Source organism: Microcaecilia unicolor, chromosome 4 (genome assembly GCF_901765095.1).
Source record: "Microcaecilia unicolor chromosome 4, aMicUni1.1, whole genome shotgun sequence".
Lineage (NCBI taxonomy): Eukaryota > Metazoa > Chordata > Amphibia > Gymnophiona > Siphonopidae > Microcaecilia > Microcaecilia unicolor.
Genome location: NC_044034.1, coordinates 272,893,528 through 272,910,604, shown reverse-complemented (window position 1 = coordinate 272,910,604; position 17,077 = coordinate 272,893,528). Strand labels below are relative to the sequence as shown.

General features: G+C 41.9%; 1 protein-coding gene across 1 annotated transcript in view; it reads left to right on the top strand.

Moving 5' to 3' along the window:
- Positions 1–17,077, top strand: part of MYO16 (myosin XVI) — a 481,895-nt gene that overhangs the window by 328,517 nt on the left and 136,301 nt on the right. Inside the window, exons 25-26 of the mRNA XM_030202479.1 lie at positions 3,970–4,050; positions 4,277–4,482. Coding sequence (XP_030058339.1) covers positions 3,970–4,050; positions 4,277–4,482 — 287 coding nt within the window. The remainder of the gene's footprint in view (positions 1–3,969; positions 4,051–4,276; positions 4,483–17,077) is intronic.

Genomic DNA, 17,077 nt, shown 5'->3' with positions numbered 1-17,077 from the left:
CGCCTTTCTTTTTTTGATTATCAGCCGAGGACGCCCATCTCTCCTCGGCCAATAACCTCGCCCCAGTGCCGCCTTCACCACACCTCCAACATGCCCCCGTCAAGTTTGGCCGTTTCCGCGACAGATTGCAGATGAAGACGACCAAAATCGGCTTTCAATTATACCGATTTGGGCGCCCACGGGAGAAAGACGCCCATCTCCCGATTTGGGTCGAAATATGGGCGTCTTTCACTTTCGATTATGAGGTGGTTAGTGAGTTATGCGCATAACTTTTAATTATTGACAATTAGTGCTCATTATTGGTTGTTATGTGCTGCTAACGCTATGTTTTTTCCTCCCCCACTTTTCCTGGTTGTTGATTGTATCTTCCTTCCCCTTTTTCCTTTTTGTGGTTTGTTAGTTTTTATTGCTTGTTCTATTGATTTTTAGTCTTTGATTGCCTACATTTTCCCCTATTATTTTTAACTGCTTAGCATTTCTTTATATTTGTGGTATATCAAATAAACTGAACTTGAACTATTATTAGCAAAAGGACAAAGGGCCAGATTCTATATATGATGCCTAAAAAATCCACGCAGTAAAGATTCCTGCCTAAATGTATTCTGTAACCGTTGCCCAGATTTAGGCATGATATATAGAATATGCTTAGGGGTCCTTTTACTAAGGTGCACCAAAAAATGGCCTGCGCTAGCGTAGACACATGTTTTAGATGCACACAGATCTGTAAAAAATGTAATTTCTTTGGCCGAAAATGGATGTGCGGAAAAATTAAAATTGGTGTGCGTCCATTTTTGTTCTGAGACCTTACCACCACCCATTCACTTAGCGGTAAGATCTCATGTGTTAACTTTAAAAAAGGAGACTATGATAAAATGAGAAGAACGGTAAAAAAAAAACTTAGGGGGGCAACTGAGAGAGTAAAAACTGTACAACAGGCGTGGACGCTGTTCAAAAATACCATCCTGGAGGCCCAGGCCATACATATTCCGCAAATTAGAAAAGAAAGACGGAAGTCCAAAAGACACCCGGCCTGGTTGAAAAGTGAGGTGAAGGAAGCTATTAGGGCTAAAAGAAACGCCTTCAGAAAATGGAAGAAGGAACCGTCTGAAAATAACAAGAAACAGCATAAGGAGTGTCAAAGCAAATGCAAGGCGCAGATTAAGAAGGCCAAGAGGGAGTATGAAAAAAAGATAGCATTAGAGGCAAAAAAACATAGTAAAAATTTTTTTCGGTATATTAAAAGCAGGAAGCCGGCAAAAGAATCGGTTGGGCCGCTGGATGACCGAGGGGTAAAAGGGGCGATCAAGGAAGACAAAGACGTAGCGGAGAGACTGAATGAATTCTTTGCTTCGGTCTTCACCGAGGAAGATTTGGGTGGGTTACCGGTGTCGGAAATGGTATTTCAAGCGGACGAGTCGGAGAAACTTACTGACTTCACGGTAAACCTGGAGGACGTAATGGGGCAGTTCGGCAAACTGAAGAGTAGCAAATCTCCTGGACCGGATGGTATTCATCCTAGAGTACTGATAGAACTGAAAAACGAGCTTGCGGAGCTACTGCTAGTGATATGCAACTTATCCTTAAAATCGAGCATGGTACCGGAAGATTGGAGGGTGGCCAATGTAACGCCCATTTTTAAAAAAGGCTCCAGGGGAGATCCGGGAAATTATAGACCGGTGAGTCTGACGTCGGTGCCTGGGAAAATGGTAGAGGCTATTATTAAAAACAAAATTACAGAGCACATCCAAGGACATGGATTACTGAGACCAAGTCAGCATGGCTTTTGTGTGGGGAAATCTTGCCTGACCAATTTACTTCAATTCTTTGAAGGAGTGAACAAACATGTGGACAAAGGGGAGTCGGTTGATATTGTGTATCTGGATTTTCAAAAGGCGTTTGACAAGGTACCTCATTAAAGGCTACAGAGGAAATTGGAGGGTCATGGGATACGAGGAAATGTCCTATTGTGGATTAAAAACTGGTTGAAGGATAGGAAACAGAGAGTGGGGTTAAATGGGCAGTATTCACAATGGAGAAGGGTAGTTAGTGGGGTTCCTCAGGGGTCCGTGCTAGGACCGCTGCTTTTTAATATATTTATAAATGATTTAGAGATGGGAGTAACTAGCGAGGTAATTAAATTTGCTGATGACACAAAGTTATTCAAAGTCGTTAAATCACGACAGGATTGTGAAAAATTACAAGAGGACCTTACGAGACTGGGAGACTGGGCGGCTAAATGGCAGATGATGTTTAATGTGAGCAAGTGCAAGGTGATGCATGTGGGAAAAAAGAACCCGAATTATAGCTATGTCATGCAAGGTTCCACGTTAGGAGATACGGACCAAGAAAGGGATCTGGGTGTCGTCGTCGATAACACACTGAAACCTTCTGCTCAGTGTGCTGCTGCAGCTAAGAAAGCGAATAGAATGTTGGGTATTATTAGGAAAGGTATGGAAAACAGGTGTGAGGATGTTATAATGCCGTTGTCTCACTCCATGGTGCGACCGCACCTTGAGTATTGTGTTCAATTCTGGTCGCCGCATCTCAAGAAAGATATAGTAGAATTGGAAAAGGTGCAGCGAAGGGCGACTAAAATGATAGCGGGGATGGGACGACTTCCCTATGAAGAAAGACTAAGGAGGCTAGGGCTATACAGCTTGGAGAAGAGACGGCTGAGGGGAGACATGATAGAGGTATATAAAATAATGAGTGGAGTGGAACAGGTGGATGTGAAGCTTCTGTTCACGCTTTCCAAAAATACTAGGACTAGGGGGCATGCGATGAAACTACAGTGTAGTAAATTTAAAACAAATCGGAGAAAAGTTTTCTTCACCCAACGTGTAATTAAACTCTGGAATTCGTTGCCGGAGAAAGTGGTGAAGGCGGTTAGCTTAGCAGAGTTTAAAAAGGGGTTGGACGGTTTCCTAAAGGACAAGTCCATAAACCGCTACTAAACGGACTTGGATAAATCCAAAATTCCAGGAATAACATGTATAGAATGTTTGTACGTTTGGGAAGCTTGCCAGGTGCCCTTGGCCTGGATTGGCCGCTGTCGTGGACAGGATGCTGGGCTCGATGGACCCTTGGTCTTTTCCCAGTATGGCATTACTTATGTACTTATGTACTTAACTGGGCGGTAATGGTCTATGCACATACAATGCCTTTTACTGCCCGGTTAGCGCCACGTGCCGGAAAATGAAAATAATTTCCCAGTGTGCGTAGTGGACACGCGTAAAAAATGAAATTACCACCCGGGCCACGCAGTTGCCGGTTAGTAATTCCAAACTGATGCATATTGGGAATGCGTACGTGCCTATGCGGCTTAGTAAAAGGGACCCTTAGTTGGAAATCCTAGTGCCTAAAATTATGCCCTTCCATTTAGGCCAATTAAAATGTGGCCTAAATCCCTGTGCATAGATTTAGGTGTACTGGGCCATATTCTATAACTGCACAAGTAAATTTTGGAAAGCCCATGAAATGCCGATTTCCCCGCCCATAGCCATGCCCCTTTTGAACTGCACACATTAGAATTTAGGCGCAGTTTATTACAGAATACACTTAGCGAGTTGTGCACTTAAATTCTAATTATTGCCAGTTAGTGCTCATTATTGCTCATTAAGTGCTGTTATCAATGCTGATTAGCTTGTTACGCCAATTAAGTTATGCGCATTGTTGTAGAATATGCCTAGATTTTGGCACGGATCTATAGGCGTGCTATATAGAATCCGAGGGAAAATGTCCAAATAAAAATTAATAAAATAAAAATTCACTTAAACTACACAGGAAATGGCACAAAATAATAAACACACATACATACATGTATATCCTTGGGAAGTTACATTTAAATGAGAGAAATGTTGCTACTTTTCATCTGTATTTGCATAAAAGTGAAAAAATATCTTGGCACAAGACCTTAATCTTGATTGGTATAGAATATATTTATGTCATTCACCCTTTTCTTTCCCACAGCTGTTGAAAAAGAAAGGAGCTTCAACATTTCTTCAAAGACTGGAACGCAGTGGTCCTATCACTGTAGCTACACAACTCAGGGTTAGTGAGCCTTTTCTACACAAAGATTTATAACAGAAGAAAGGAACACAGAGTGGCCCTCTACAAAATTCCTAGGGCAAGTTGCAGCATGCTTGGTATACTGTATGCAAACATATTCTATTAGAGAAATGGATAGTACTTTTAATCTGTGTCTGTTCAAAATAAATGGTGTTTTGGGTTAGTACTGATGAAGATTATGAGAATATGCTGGGTTTTTTGTTCACAGAAATCACTCACAGACATTATTGGGAAACTTCAGAACTGCACACCTCATTTTCTTCACTGCATCAAGTCTAATAGCTCTGGGTTGCCAGATACCTTTGATAATTTCTATGTGTCGGCTCAGCTCCAGTACATTGGTGTCCTAGAAATGGTCAAAATCATACGGCATGGCTATCCTGTACGTCCTTCCTTCACTGACTTCTTATCCAGGTAAAACCTCTTGAACATGAAAAATGTTTTTGATATCGGGTAGCGCAATGCCATGCTCTCAGTCATGATAGATAGATAGATAGATAGATAGATAGATAGATAGATAGATAGATAGATAGATAGATAGATAGATAGACAGACAGACACAGGATCTCCTAGAGTTTTTTTGCCATTTTCTCAGCAATTGCTTTGAATTTCAGTGAGACATTTTACATACTTATTTAGTCATCAAACTTACTTATTACTATTAAACAGCATTTAATTATCTTAAGCTATGTTGATACTACTGACATTTTGGCATTATTACCTAGCAATTTTTGCGTGTTAAAAATGTTTGAGCTAAAACACAGTAAAACAGTGTCATTCAATTGATAAAATTAACGATGTGTCAGAATTTCACAGTCACTGTGACTGCACAAAGTGTCCACCCCCTGTCTTAACACAGACTTTCAGTCACTTTGGAAATTTCTTAACAGCCTTGTTGATCTGTCCCTATGGCAGGTTGTCCCAAATCATCTACAGTACTTTCTTGAGTTCAGCAATTGCTTGTGGCTTTGTGTTGAGATTGTGATAGGCCTCAAACACTGTTCCTCAGACAAATGTTTATGTCACTGTGACATCATTAACAGTAAGCTGGTGCCCCCCTTTTTTTCCAAACAATGGTAGATTTTCAGTACAGACATTTTTGAACGTGCAAGCATCACTGGTTGGTCACACTAAAAAGTCTGTAACTTTGCCTTGTTTAAAGATAATCTCATTCCACTTGGCACATAGACATAGATAGTAGCAACAAGTAAAGCTGTAAAATATCATGTTGAAATTCGAAGCAGTTGCTGAAAGAACAGGAAAAAAAATCTAGGGGGTTATTTTTTTTGGCCTCACCCTATCTATCTATCTATCTATCTATCTATCTATCTATCTATCTATCTATCTATCTATCTATCTATCTATCTATCTATCTATCTATCTATCTATCTATCTATCTATCTATCTATCTATCTATCTAGTAGTTCCATATTCTGTCTTGTTGACACACCTAACCAGTCTGGCTTATGGAGCTAAGGTATATACAAATCTACCTCATGCATATTCATTCTGGCTTTCCTCATCATATAAACCACGCTAATAACATATGCTGCCAGGACCCAGTGTTTTAAAGAAACACTGATATGAGTTTTTAGACTTAGTCAGAATACTTTCAATATAGTTTTATAATAAATCAGATTAACTCAAAATACTGGCCTCAAACTTGAAAAATATGTCTAGAATGGACATTTTAATATTTATTTTTTTAATATATTATAAGTCCCATTATTTAAACAGTGATGCTGGGTACTTTTCCCAGTTGAATCAAATATGTATACCTGTTTCATACAAAAGTCAACAGCACAGAAAAGGCACAAAACTGAGTAGAAGGTCTGACAAGCAAAGAAAGAGGTGAGAAAGTAGTAGAGGAAATAGTATTTTTCCAGTGTATGCATAAATCCCAGTTGTAAAATAAAAGTGGTACAATGCTATAAAACAACTCAAGAGGACAAATTTCAAGCACACTAATTATGTTGCATCACTAAAGTTCAATATATAGGAAAAGAACTAAGTCCAAATAATTAGCAAAACGCTTACTTAAACTAATAGGATACAGCAGAAACAGAAGAAAGCATGCAGCATGTGTGTATGTGGTGGGGGGGGGGGGGAGGGACACAAATTTAAATATACTATGTACATCTTAACTTGCTTTAAAAGAAAGTAGGGCCTACTGGAGCCTTCAATTTCCTAGCACTCAAAAAGGAAGTTAGCTGGGCTGGACCAAAAAATACTTAAGAGCAGTGGCGTAGCCACAGGTGGGCTTGGGTGGGCCAGGGCCCACCCATTTATGGCTCAGGCCCACCTAACAGTAGCACATGTTTAGTGGTACTGGTGGGAATCCCAAGCTCCGCCAGCTGAAGATTTCCCCCTGATGGTAATAAAAACGCTACTCTCCTCAACACCGGTACCTGCGCATGCTCAGTTTTCAGTGCATTCCTGCTGCCAAGGTGGAAATAAGCATTTTTCCACCAGCTGAGATTTTATTTGGGGGGGGGGGGGGGGAGAACACTTGGTGCCCACCCAATTCTTGCCTAGGCCCACCCAAAATCTGGTGTCTGGCTACGCCCCTGCTTAAGAGTTCTATATTTCACTATACATTTACTTGGACATTTTAGAAAGAAAAGAGCACCCAATTGTACCACTCCTGGTCTTGACAAAATAAATCTTCTCTGTTATCTCAGAGTATCTTTTGTTATGACAGAACACATTCTAATTTTCAGATTTAAAGAACAGTTCCTCACAACGTTTAAAGAAAATCCACAACAGCCAATCTCTGTCAGATTTTTAAGCAAAAACACTATCAAAGTAGTTGGAGAGGCCATAGTGGTATCAGAAGTTTCTAGTATGTCAGAAACATTGAAAGCGAATTTGTTGGCAAAAAATGGAAAAATTCTAACAAATGTACTTACATATAAAAAAAGTGATATGTTAATATAATTATTTTTTGACTTATACTTTGCTAAGCAAATGCTTATTTTTTATATGTTTCTTTTGAACATGTAAGTTTCTTTTTGTGTAATATCCAGCCCCTTCATGCTCCACCATCACTTCTCACCTTATTTCTTTGACCTTGAAGAAGCTTCCTATTCAGGAGGTAAAAACTAACTCAGTCTCCATTCTAACATTGTCTGGAGCAGAGCATCTGCCAAAATGACAAATGGCACCAGGGTATGATGTAGTTAAATAGGTGGGAGATAAAGCTGTCAAGTTCATACTATTTAGAAGTCAAGGTTAGCCTTAAATTGCAATCCTGGTGTGGACCAGTCCTTTGTTAATAAAGTTATGCATTCGGGTGACTTGATGCACTTTATCATGCTCTATTAAGATTCATACAAAAGTAATAAATGACAGCTCATAAAATATGAGTTGAGTATGTTTTCAAAGCCTTAATCAGGACCCATGTGGGTATAAACAGGGGTTAAATAGGTATAATGAATGAATCTTCCTAAATGGATTTTGAATCTCTGGGTATGCTTCTTTCCTCACAACATGTATATTTTAAGCTGTAGTAACCAGTGATTTCCCTGGGAAAGAAAGTACTATTTGGGATTCTACCAGGTACTTATGATCTAGATTGGCCACTGCTGGACCATTGGTCTGACCTGGTATGGCTATTCTTAAGTTCTTTTGAGTTTGGTTGCCATATCTAAACTGGATTGCTTTTGCTTCAGGAGCATTTTGGCTAGAGTTAATGCAAACAGCCTCTGTTCAGATTTCTGCAGACACTCTAAAACCGGCTACACTGCGAGTCTGGAAACCCCAAGGGGATCTCCCTTTTGGGACACTGAACTCTTAAGGTTATTGTGTCTAGAGGTTTATGGTATCTCCATGGAAGATTCTTGTCCAGGAGTAAATGGCTTCTGTGCAGGAGAGTTCTTGAGAGATTTTTCTAGAAGGAACCTTTCCTTGGCTTCAAAATGCTAACAGAGGAATTTTGCTCATGGCGACATTTGAACACAATGCTTACAGTCATTTTGGTTTTGCTTAGGACCTAGACATAAGAAGCATTTTGTATGCATATCAAAATTTGGATATATCTGCCACACTTCAGGCATGGACAAAATCCAGACTTTATCAATATAAGGGATCTTTTGCCAACGTTTTATGCAAATTATCTGCCACAGGATGTTTTGTTCCTATCGGGTCTGCTGCAGATAACATATGCTAATCAATAATAACCCCCCCCCCCCCCCTAGTTTACTAAGATGCACTAGCAGCTGCCATGTGCTAATGTGGACACAGCCCATGCATTTTAAATTGGTTATGTCGGCATTGCCACACAGCAGCCGCTAGTGTGGCTTAGTAAACAGGGGGGGAAGATAGTCACCATTGCAAGGCAGAGTAGTAAAATACCTTCATAGTGTCTTTATTCTTTTGAGCAATAAATAAAGCCATAAAGAGAAATAATTAGAGGGTTTACTGGAAAAGCTTTGTTCCATGTCAGTTTGGCTGAGTGGCAAAAAATAAAACTGTATGCATCTAAGTTTATGCATGAATACTCTTGCCAATTTTATGAAAGACGATTTGTGTACATAAAACACTGATTTACTTGTGGAAGTGCCTTTTAAATTTTCTCTCTTAATTAAAAAAATATATACATGCATTACTAAAATAGATATTTTGGGCCCAATATTCATTTGCCGGCAGTTTAATTACTGCTGCTGGCATTAAACCTGGAAAGTCAATGCTGGGTTATGTTGGGGAACCGGCACTGAATTTATAGGTTTGCAGAGCTGGCTAATGCATAACTGATTAAATTTTATATTCAGCACTTAACTGGCTATTGATTACTGCATTACGGGGCCCTTTTACTAAGCCACAGTAAGGCTACCGCATGGATAGCGCACGGCAAAATAGCACTACCCATGAGGTCGAATCGCTTCTGTTAAGGAAGGGCTTTGATCAGAATATGTGTTTCTGGGACTTGTATACTAAGCCGTGCTGTAGGTTCACTAACGTTTTAGCATGTACTAATGATACAGACCCCCACTGGGTGTTTAAGACATTTGCCTGCCTACAACATGGCTTAGTAAACAGGGCCCAGTGTTTGGTGTCCCTTAATATATCAGGGTCTTTTGATTCTGTTAGTATTCAGTTGCTGTTATCTACACTGAGTGTTTAGGGAATAAAGAGAGAGTGTATTACTGATTTGTCTCCGATTTGGAAAGATGGTCTTTGAGTGTGCCCTTTTATTCCGCTTGATCCATAGTTCTCAGCGGATTACATAATCACATGCATACTTTTAAAAACAAACTAGACATATAAATAATAACACAAATCATCTCAAAAATCAAAATCCTGATACAGATGTTAAATCATTATCCATCACCCCACCTGTGTGCCTGCATTAATAACAATGTCTTAAGCACTTTTTTTTGTTAATTCCTTGAAATCCATAATATTTCTTATTCTCAATGGCAACTTATTCCAATAAGCTGGACCTGCAATATAAAAAAAATTTCTTTACTCATCAGAACGTATAACATGATGAGATGGAATGTCCAGTAATTTCTGAGTTATTGATCTCAACGCTCGATTCGGCTTATATATACAGAGCCTCGTTGCTAATATCTCTGATACTTGTCGTGTTAAGATCTTAAAAATTAAACAAGCAACTTTCAATTGAACCCTATACTCAATAAGCAGCCAGTGCAAGCTTTTTAATACTGGCGTAATATGCTGAAACCTAGCAATATCAGTCAAAATCCTGGCCACTGAATTCTGCGCTGTTTTCAAGGCTTTAATCGGAGTCCTCTGAAGCTTCAGTAACAGTACATTTGCATAGTCAAAACATGGAGTAATTAAACTCTATACTACCATTCAAATTTTGTGGTTTCAATAAATTCCTCAATCTTCTTACCAGTCACTAAAAATTGCGTGCGGAAATTTGGGCATGAACCCAATTTCCACTTGCAATTTAATTAAATGATAAGCTAATTTGCACTGATACTTGGGCACTTTATCAATTATCACTTTATCAATAAGCTAACTGGCATCAATTAAAATTTACTTGCACATTTACATGTGGATCCAAAATAGAGATGCGGCCACCGGAGGGGCATGAGCAGATCGGGGGTGTTTCTGGAATTTACGCGCAGTTTTATAGAATAAGGAGATCTGCGTAATTTAGACATGAGACTTTGCATCAGGTTTTTCTTGGTATAAATCCTCACGCCTAAAATTGGACACATATCCTGGCACCAAATGCAGTTCTGTAAATGACACCCAACTCTGAGCACCATTTATAGTGTAAAATTTGTATCAGTGTCGATTTTTAGTTGCCATATATAGAATTTTGGCCAAATTGTAATGGCCAGTCCCCACCCATTCCTTGCCCCATTTCATGTTTGGCAGTTAGCATGGAAATTAGTGACTACTGTCAAGGTTCTGTGCTAACTATTAGCATAAGCTTGTGATAACAGTTAATGTGCTAATTCTCAAGCTAGCTGCTTAGTACACTTTAGTAATTAGGGCCCAAAGTCTCAAGTAGTGAAACAGACCAGTTAGATCATATCCTCTGTTCTTACTAGGGGTAGACTGAGAGTACTCTGAGCCCCTGGGCACTGAAACTACTGTGGGCCCCCTTCCCGCCATGCTTCTGCTGCCCCCGCCATGCTGCTGCTGCCCTCCTGCTGCCACAGCCACCAGTGCCCCCCAGCCCCGCTGTGCTGTCTCCCTCCCACCATGTTGCCATTGTCCCCCTCCTCTACCTTGAAGGGCCCTGGTGGTCTAGTGGCTGTGGCTTCATCAGGGGCAGAAAATAAATCCCCTCGTTCCTGCCCAACCACTGCCTCTACTCTGCCTGGTGCGGTGCCTTGTTTACAAAATGGCTACTGAGACTTCCCACGGTAGTCTCGGCAACCATTTTGTAAACACAGCGGACCAACCAGGGAGAATAGCGGCAGCAGCCACTAGACCACCAGGGCCCCATAGGGGCTGTAGTGTGCGGCAGTAGGCAACCGGGCAGAACCTCTGGGCCCCCTAGAGCCTCTGGGCCCTCGGGCACTGCCCGGTTGCCTGAATGGTCAGCCCGTCCCTGGTTATTACTATCATCCCATAATCAATATCAGTTCAATAGATGGTAAAAGATATCTTAAATTCCTCTGCAGTGCAGTATATATGGTCATGCATTAGGATTTCAAGTGGAGCCCTTGTTGCTTGAATAATTTCTGAGACAGTACCGACAGAAAACAGTGCCACTTAAATCCATGTGTGATCATGGACATCTACATAGTAAGGTGGAGAGGCATTTTCAGAAGGACATCCAAATCAGAATTAGGACATCCTGCTCATAATACATCAGGGTTTCCTATTTGAAAATAAGTGACCATCCAAAATGAACAGCCATTTTACAACTGACATGTTCAAATAATGGACACCAAAAAACCAGGGACAAGGATGTCTGTCTAGCAGCATTTTTTCCAAAAATGGCCACACAGACATCTTTGCAGAGCAGAGGAGCAGTATAGTGGTCAGTGCAGTGGACTGTAAACCAGGGCACCCAGGTTCATTTCCCCCTTCAACTCTTTTATTTTAAATGTTGAGCCCTCCAGGAAAAGGGAAAAACCTATTGTACCTGGCTGTACAGCACCTCTATAGCTTTCATGCTTGCAGGTATCATCAATAGTTAGGTGCAGTATTTAAATGAGATGTGATTGTTTTTTCCAGTAGCCATCTCTACTTTTATGACCACAATTTCATAAAATTATATACATTTTTTTAATTGATTGTAATTATATAAGAAAATCTGTTTTCTTGTTTATATTTAATAAAATATGTGCATACCGAATAGTCCAAATCACACCCAAACCCTGTCCCTGGGAATGTCTACAACCATCTCAGATGAAGTTATGCATATGTAGGATTTATGCACATAAAATTAGGCAGTGCATGAGTGGGGCTAGGAGAAAGCTGAAAGTCCAGATAACTACCCAGATAAAGTTAGAACCAAAAAACATGCTGTTCTCTCTTTATCTGCACAGCTCTCCAGATAGAGGTTTGAATTTTGCCGCTCGCTATTCGGATAGCAGTGGAATTCACCATGCTCCCTGGATATTCAGCACCGCTCTCTTTCTAGATAGAGGCCTTGAATATCCATGCCTTATTTAGATACCGTGGCTGGCATTTAAAAAGAATGCTGACCATAGCTTCTGAATATTAACCTCAACGTATCAAGGAATTATAAGCTTATTGAAAGACAATGATGGAAAGGAGCTCATCTTGTCTACTTCAAGACCCCAGGTATGATTCACTGTACCTAAGGGGGAAACGAGTGGAGGAGTAGCCTAGTGGTTAATGCAGTGGACTTTGATCCTAGGGAACTGAGTTCAATTCCCACTGCAGCGCCTTGTGACTCAGGGCAAGCCCCTTAACTCTCCATTGCTCCTGGTACAAAATAAGTACCTGAATATATGTAAACTGCTTTGAATGTAGTTGCAAAAACCTCAGAAAGGCAGTATATCATTTCCCTTTCCCTAAATTGTCCATTATGGGTATATTGGACCAGGGATCTCTAAATATTTTCAATGTCCTGGGACATTCATGAGTATCTTCATTCTGTAAGTGTTTCCATCTCATCTCTAATACTTCAAAGGGCAAAAATATCTTAGAAAGAGACTCTAATTCATTATAAATCTAGACTTATTTTATTTTTTTTGTGACTTTCAGCAGGCTATAGATGGTGCTGGTATACTTCAGACTCATGTGTGAGAGAGATTCTGGTGTGCTGTTTATGCTGAGATAGTTTTGATTTATTGCTTTCTGTTTTCCTATTTGCAAAGTAAATATTAGTGTTTTCATGTTACATAATGAAAATGAAATGGCGATACTCGTTCACTGTGAGAGGCAGCAGAAGCGTTGTAATGTAAACTCTCAGCAGATGCTGTAAATTCAATTCAATTTGCATAGCTGTATTGACTAATCCCAAGAGCTGACCTATAATGTAGTGCTCTGTTTATTATTCTGCCACAATTCTGTCTGAGAAAAGGGAAGCCTTGCTTAATTACATAAGGTGCATGGCTGAACACTGGAAAGATTAAGACAAACATCTCTCTTATTGTCTTTCTTTTCTACCAAGAGTAGAATTTAGCTGTCTTATGTTGGTGCTATAATTTGGCATTAAGGTTTTCTAAACACTAAAAAGTTCAGGCTTTTGTTTTTAAATTTGATGTGGAATATCAAATCTGACAATAAGGGGCTCATTTTCAAAAGAAAACATGGGAAAATGGCACAAGGGGCAGATGGATGTGTTTCTCACACAAAAATGTTTAACTCATATATTCAACCCCCTCCCCCCCCCCCCCCCCCCCCCCAATATTCACCCAGAGAAAAGCATTTTGAGAATGTGCATTTTGGGAAGGGGCCGTTGGTGTGAGATGAGTGGTGTTACATGATGTACTTTTTTTTTTTTGTGATAACAGATAGCAAAATGATTTTCAAAAAAAAAAATGTTGTGAATTAGACCTGCTTTAAAAGTGACTAGCTCAAGACCAAACTTGTCTTTGGACCCATTTGTGATTTTGATGAGTTGGAGAGTGGAGAGATAGAATTGTTGGTTTGTGAAAAAAAGAGTTCAGAGTTGCTGAGTGGTCTGCTATCTTTGTTTGCCCCTGTCTGAACCTTTTGATCCTCATATTTCCTGCCTTGCCTCCTCTGTGTCTTATCTCCTCAAGTCCTTGCCCACACTTGCCAGCCCCCCAGCCATACCTGTCCCTTGTTCTGTATCTCAATCCCTCCCCCCACCAAAACCCCAGAGAAATCAGGAGATGCAGTTGCTTCTGCTGCCCCATGGAAATCAGGCCACCTAGTTGGCCATGTGACTGAGTTGCTCCTGGGCCCAGCACCCAGCAAGGCAGTGTGTACTGCTTCAGAGGGACCTAGCTTCCAGGTAGACCCACTGGCCTAGGGTCCTGTAAGTCCCATCCACGCTCTCTTGGATGCCAGGTGCTTGGCTGGAGCTGAGGAGGTTGCTGTAAAGCTAGGCTGGGTGGTGGAGGGTGGTGCTGCTGGAATGCTTGCCTTACTGTTTCCCATGGTAGGATCAGGCACTTGCTGGGTGGGCAATGTGCTGGATAAGGCCTCTGTATAATGCTGTAGATCTTGCAGATCCTCAGAAACTGCAGTCATATATTGAGATACAGAGGACATCAAAAGAAAATGAAGACAGCTGAAGAGGTTTCTCAAGCACAAGACTGGAGCCAACCCGCCAGATGTGAACTCCGTGAACCTTATCCCTGCTCTGCTGCTGCAAGCAGTCCTCTTGGGCTTGGAGCCTCTGCTGCCGAACCTGAACCCACTCACGTAGCAGCTGTAGCTTCTGGCATTGGTTGTCAGCTAACTGCCAGGAGTTTGTTGGCCACCCACACAATCTGCTGCCTGTGGCAGGAGAGTCCCCTTTGTGCCAGCTGTGGCTCATTTTCTGGCTTCTCAACTTCTATAGGGAATCTGGCATATCTGGGTGGGGGTGGGGGGGGTCAACTAGTAATTAGTCCTCCTCTTCCTCCCCTGCAAGCAAATCCTGGCTGGTGTCTTCAGCGGGCTCATCTGTTGGCATAGTGCTCTCCTGTGACTCCCCTGCTGCCACTGACTCCCCTCCTCTACCTGAGGCACCTGCAATGTGTGTTGTCTGCTCTTAGCCCCTCTGCCTATGACTCAGAATCTCACCTACATAGGGAAAGTAGAATAAATGTGTCTGTTGCACTAGCTAACCTGTCAGGCTGTTACAGCCTTCCCAAACCTATCACTCCATATGCACTCGTATACCACAGGTGATGATGACTGCCACTGTCATGCCACCATATGAAGCATGTCTCAACATTCCACACTGCAGGAGCCAAGGAGTATGATGCACTGTGGACCTCAGAAACCATGATGCCAGACAGCCACATAGCTGGGAAAAGAAGAAAAGATAGTGGGAATGGTCTGGAGTGCACAGTGAGAGGGCCACAGATGCCTTGAAAGCAGGAATAGCCACTGGTTGGTGACGGACTGAGGGGGAGGCCATAAAAATGAGAGACACTGCAAGACTCAAACCAGTGATCTGAGTGCTTCCAGATCTAGGCACTAACCACCACCCCATGCTGATTTGTTAGGTCATGGCCCCTGACGACCAGTGTTTATGCCTGTAGTCAGGTATGCCTTCTTTCCCTCACCCCCACCCCTACCTCTCTGAGAACCTCTAGTACAGATGGGTTTCCTATCGTTTTGCTATACATCGCGTATTACAAAGCAGCACAGCGTTGTCTTATGCACGATATCGTTGTCAGCAGCTTTAGTGCTATATATTTTGTTCATCTGATCTACAAGGTACTTTTTTCTACAGATATTACTAGACCCCTGACGCAGGCCTTACGGCCGAAACACGTCACGTGTCGGGTCGATTCTGCTATTATTAATAAAGACCTTGTTCAGGAAGACACTCATTGTGAGAGGACTTTTTTGGATCCACTGTGTGTTTCGTCTTTCCTATCAGACCCCCACACTGTCCAAGCTTGATGGAGGGAGGGTCAAATAGAGAGACCAGTCAGCACATTTTTATTCCCCAAACGTTACCTGATTCCCTAGCCTGTGCAGAGATGTCTTGGGTTTCCAGGCCATGGATGCTCTCCTTGGAAGGGTCTGTACACCATGTGCTCCATAGGGATAAGGTTCACGGAGTCCACATCTGGCGGGTTGGCTCCAGTCTTGTGCTTGAGAAACCTCTTCGACTGTCTTCATTTTCTTTTGATGTCCTCTGTATCTCAATTTGTGTGGTGGACCACATTAAACTTATGGGCTGTTGCCACCCATTCATTCTTCTTGGTGAAAGCACAGATAGTTTGCCCTTTGGGAGCAAACAGATTGGCATGATGTGCCACTATCTCCTTCACTAGGAGCTCTATCTCAGCATTTCTGAAGTTGAGATTCCTGCTAGCGGCCTTCTTTTGAATGCAATTGCAAGTGTGGACTGTGGAGATTGGAAAATCATGAGATGCACGTTTTTATTGGGCACGTTAGACATATCAGCTGCAAGCACTTAAAAGTTTGGGGGATAAATGGTTTTTTAAATAATGTCTCACACAAGAAAACAAAAGGTTTATTGACAAAGCACCACAATTCAACAGACCTGACATAGAGCCATGTTTCAGCGAAGATCACCTACCTCAGGGGTCACAGAATCTTATGAAATGCTTGTTCAGTGCTGTGCTATTAATTGCATTTTGAAACGTTGGTACCTTCAGTAAGGTAGCTTTTTCTTCCTGGTGGGCAGGGGCGTAGCCAGACACCCAATTTTGGGAGGGCCTGGGCCCAAGATGGGTGGGCAGAAGCACTCTGCCTTGTCCAACAAGTGATTTGGTCTCTCCCTTGCTCACCTGCATGCCATATGGTCTCTCAAATATCCCCCTCACCTATATACCTTGTAAATAGCAGATTTTCTCCTGCAGCAAGCAGCAGCTAATACACACTGCTCATGTTGGCCCCACAGCCTTCCCTCTGATGCAACCTGGTGGGAATACATCAGAGGGAAGGCTGTGGGGCCAGTGCAAGCAGTATGTATCAGTCGCTGCTCACTGCAGGCTAAGATCTGCTACTTAAAAGGTATGCAAGCAGGACAGTTGCTGGGAGTTTTCGGCTAGTGGGGCTTGGGGATCCCTGCCAGCCACATCATAGGTATGTTGCTACTGGGTGGGCCTAAGCCCAAAGTGGATGGGCCTGGGCCCACCCGGGCCCACCCTTGGCTACGCCACTGGTGGTGGGTAACTTTTGGAATTATACACAGAGCTGTTCTGATAGCTCAGCACTGAACAATTTGACAGCACTTCATTAGATTCTGTGACCCCTGAGGCAGGTAACCTTCGCCAAAACATGTCAGGTCTGTTCAATTGTGGTTCTTAATCAATAAACTTCTTGTTTTGGACCTCCCTTTTGGATTTGCCATTGCCCTACCCTACTTTCTTTCTTATAGGAAATATCAGCAACATATCCCATGTTGTTTCATGTCATTGGCAAATGAAAATGAGGAGATAAAAAC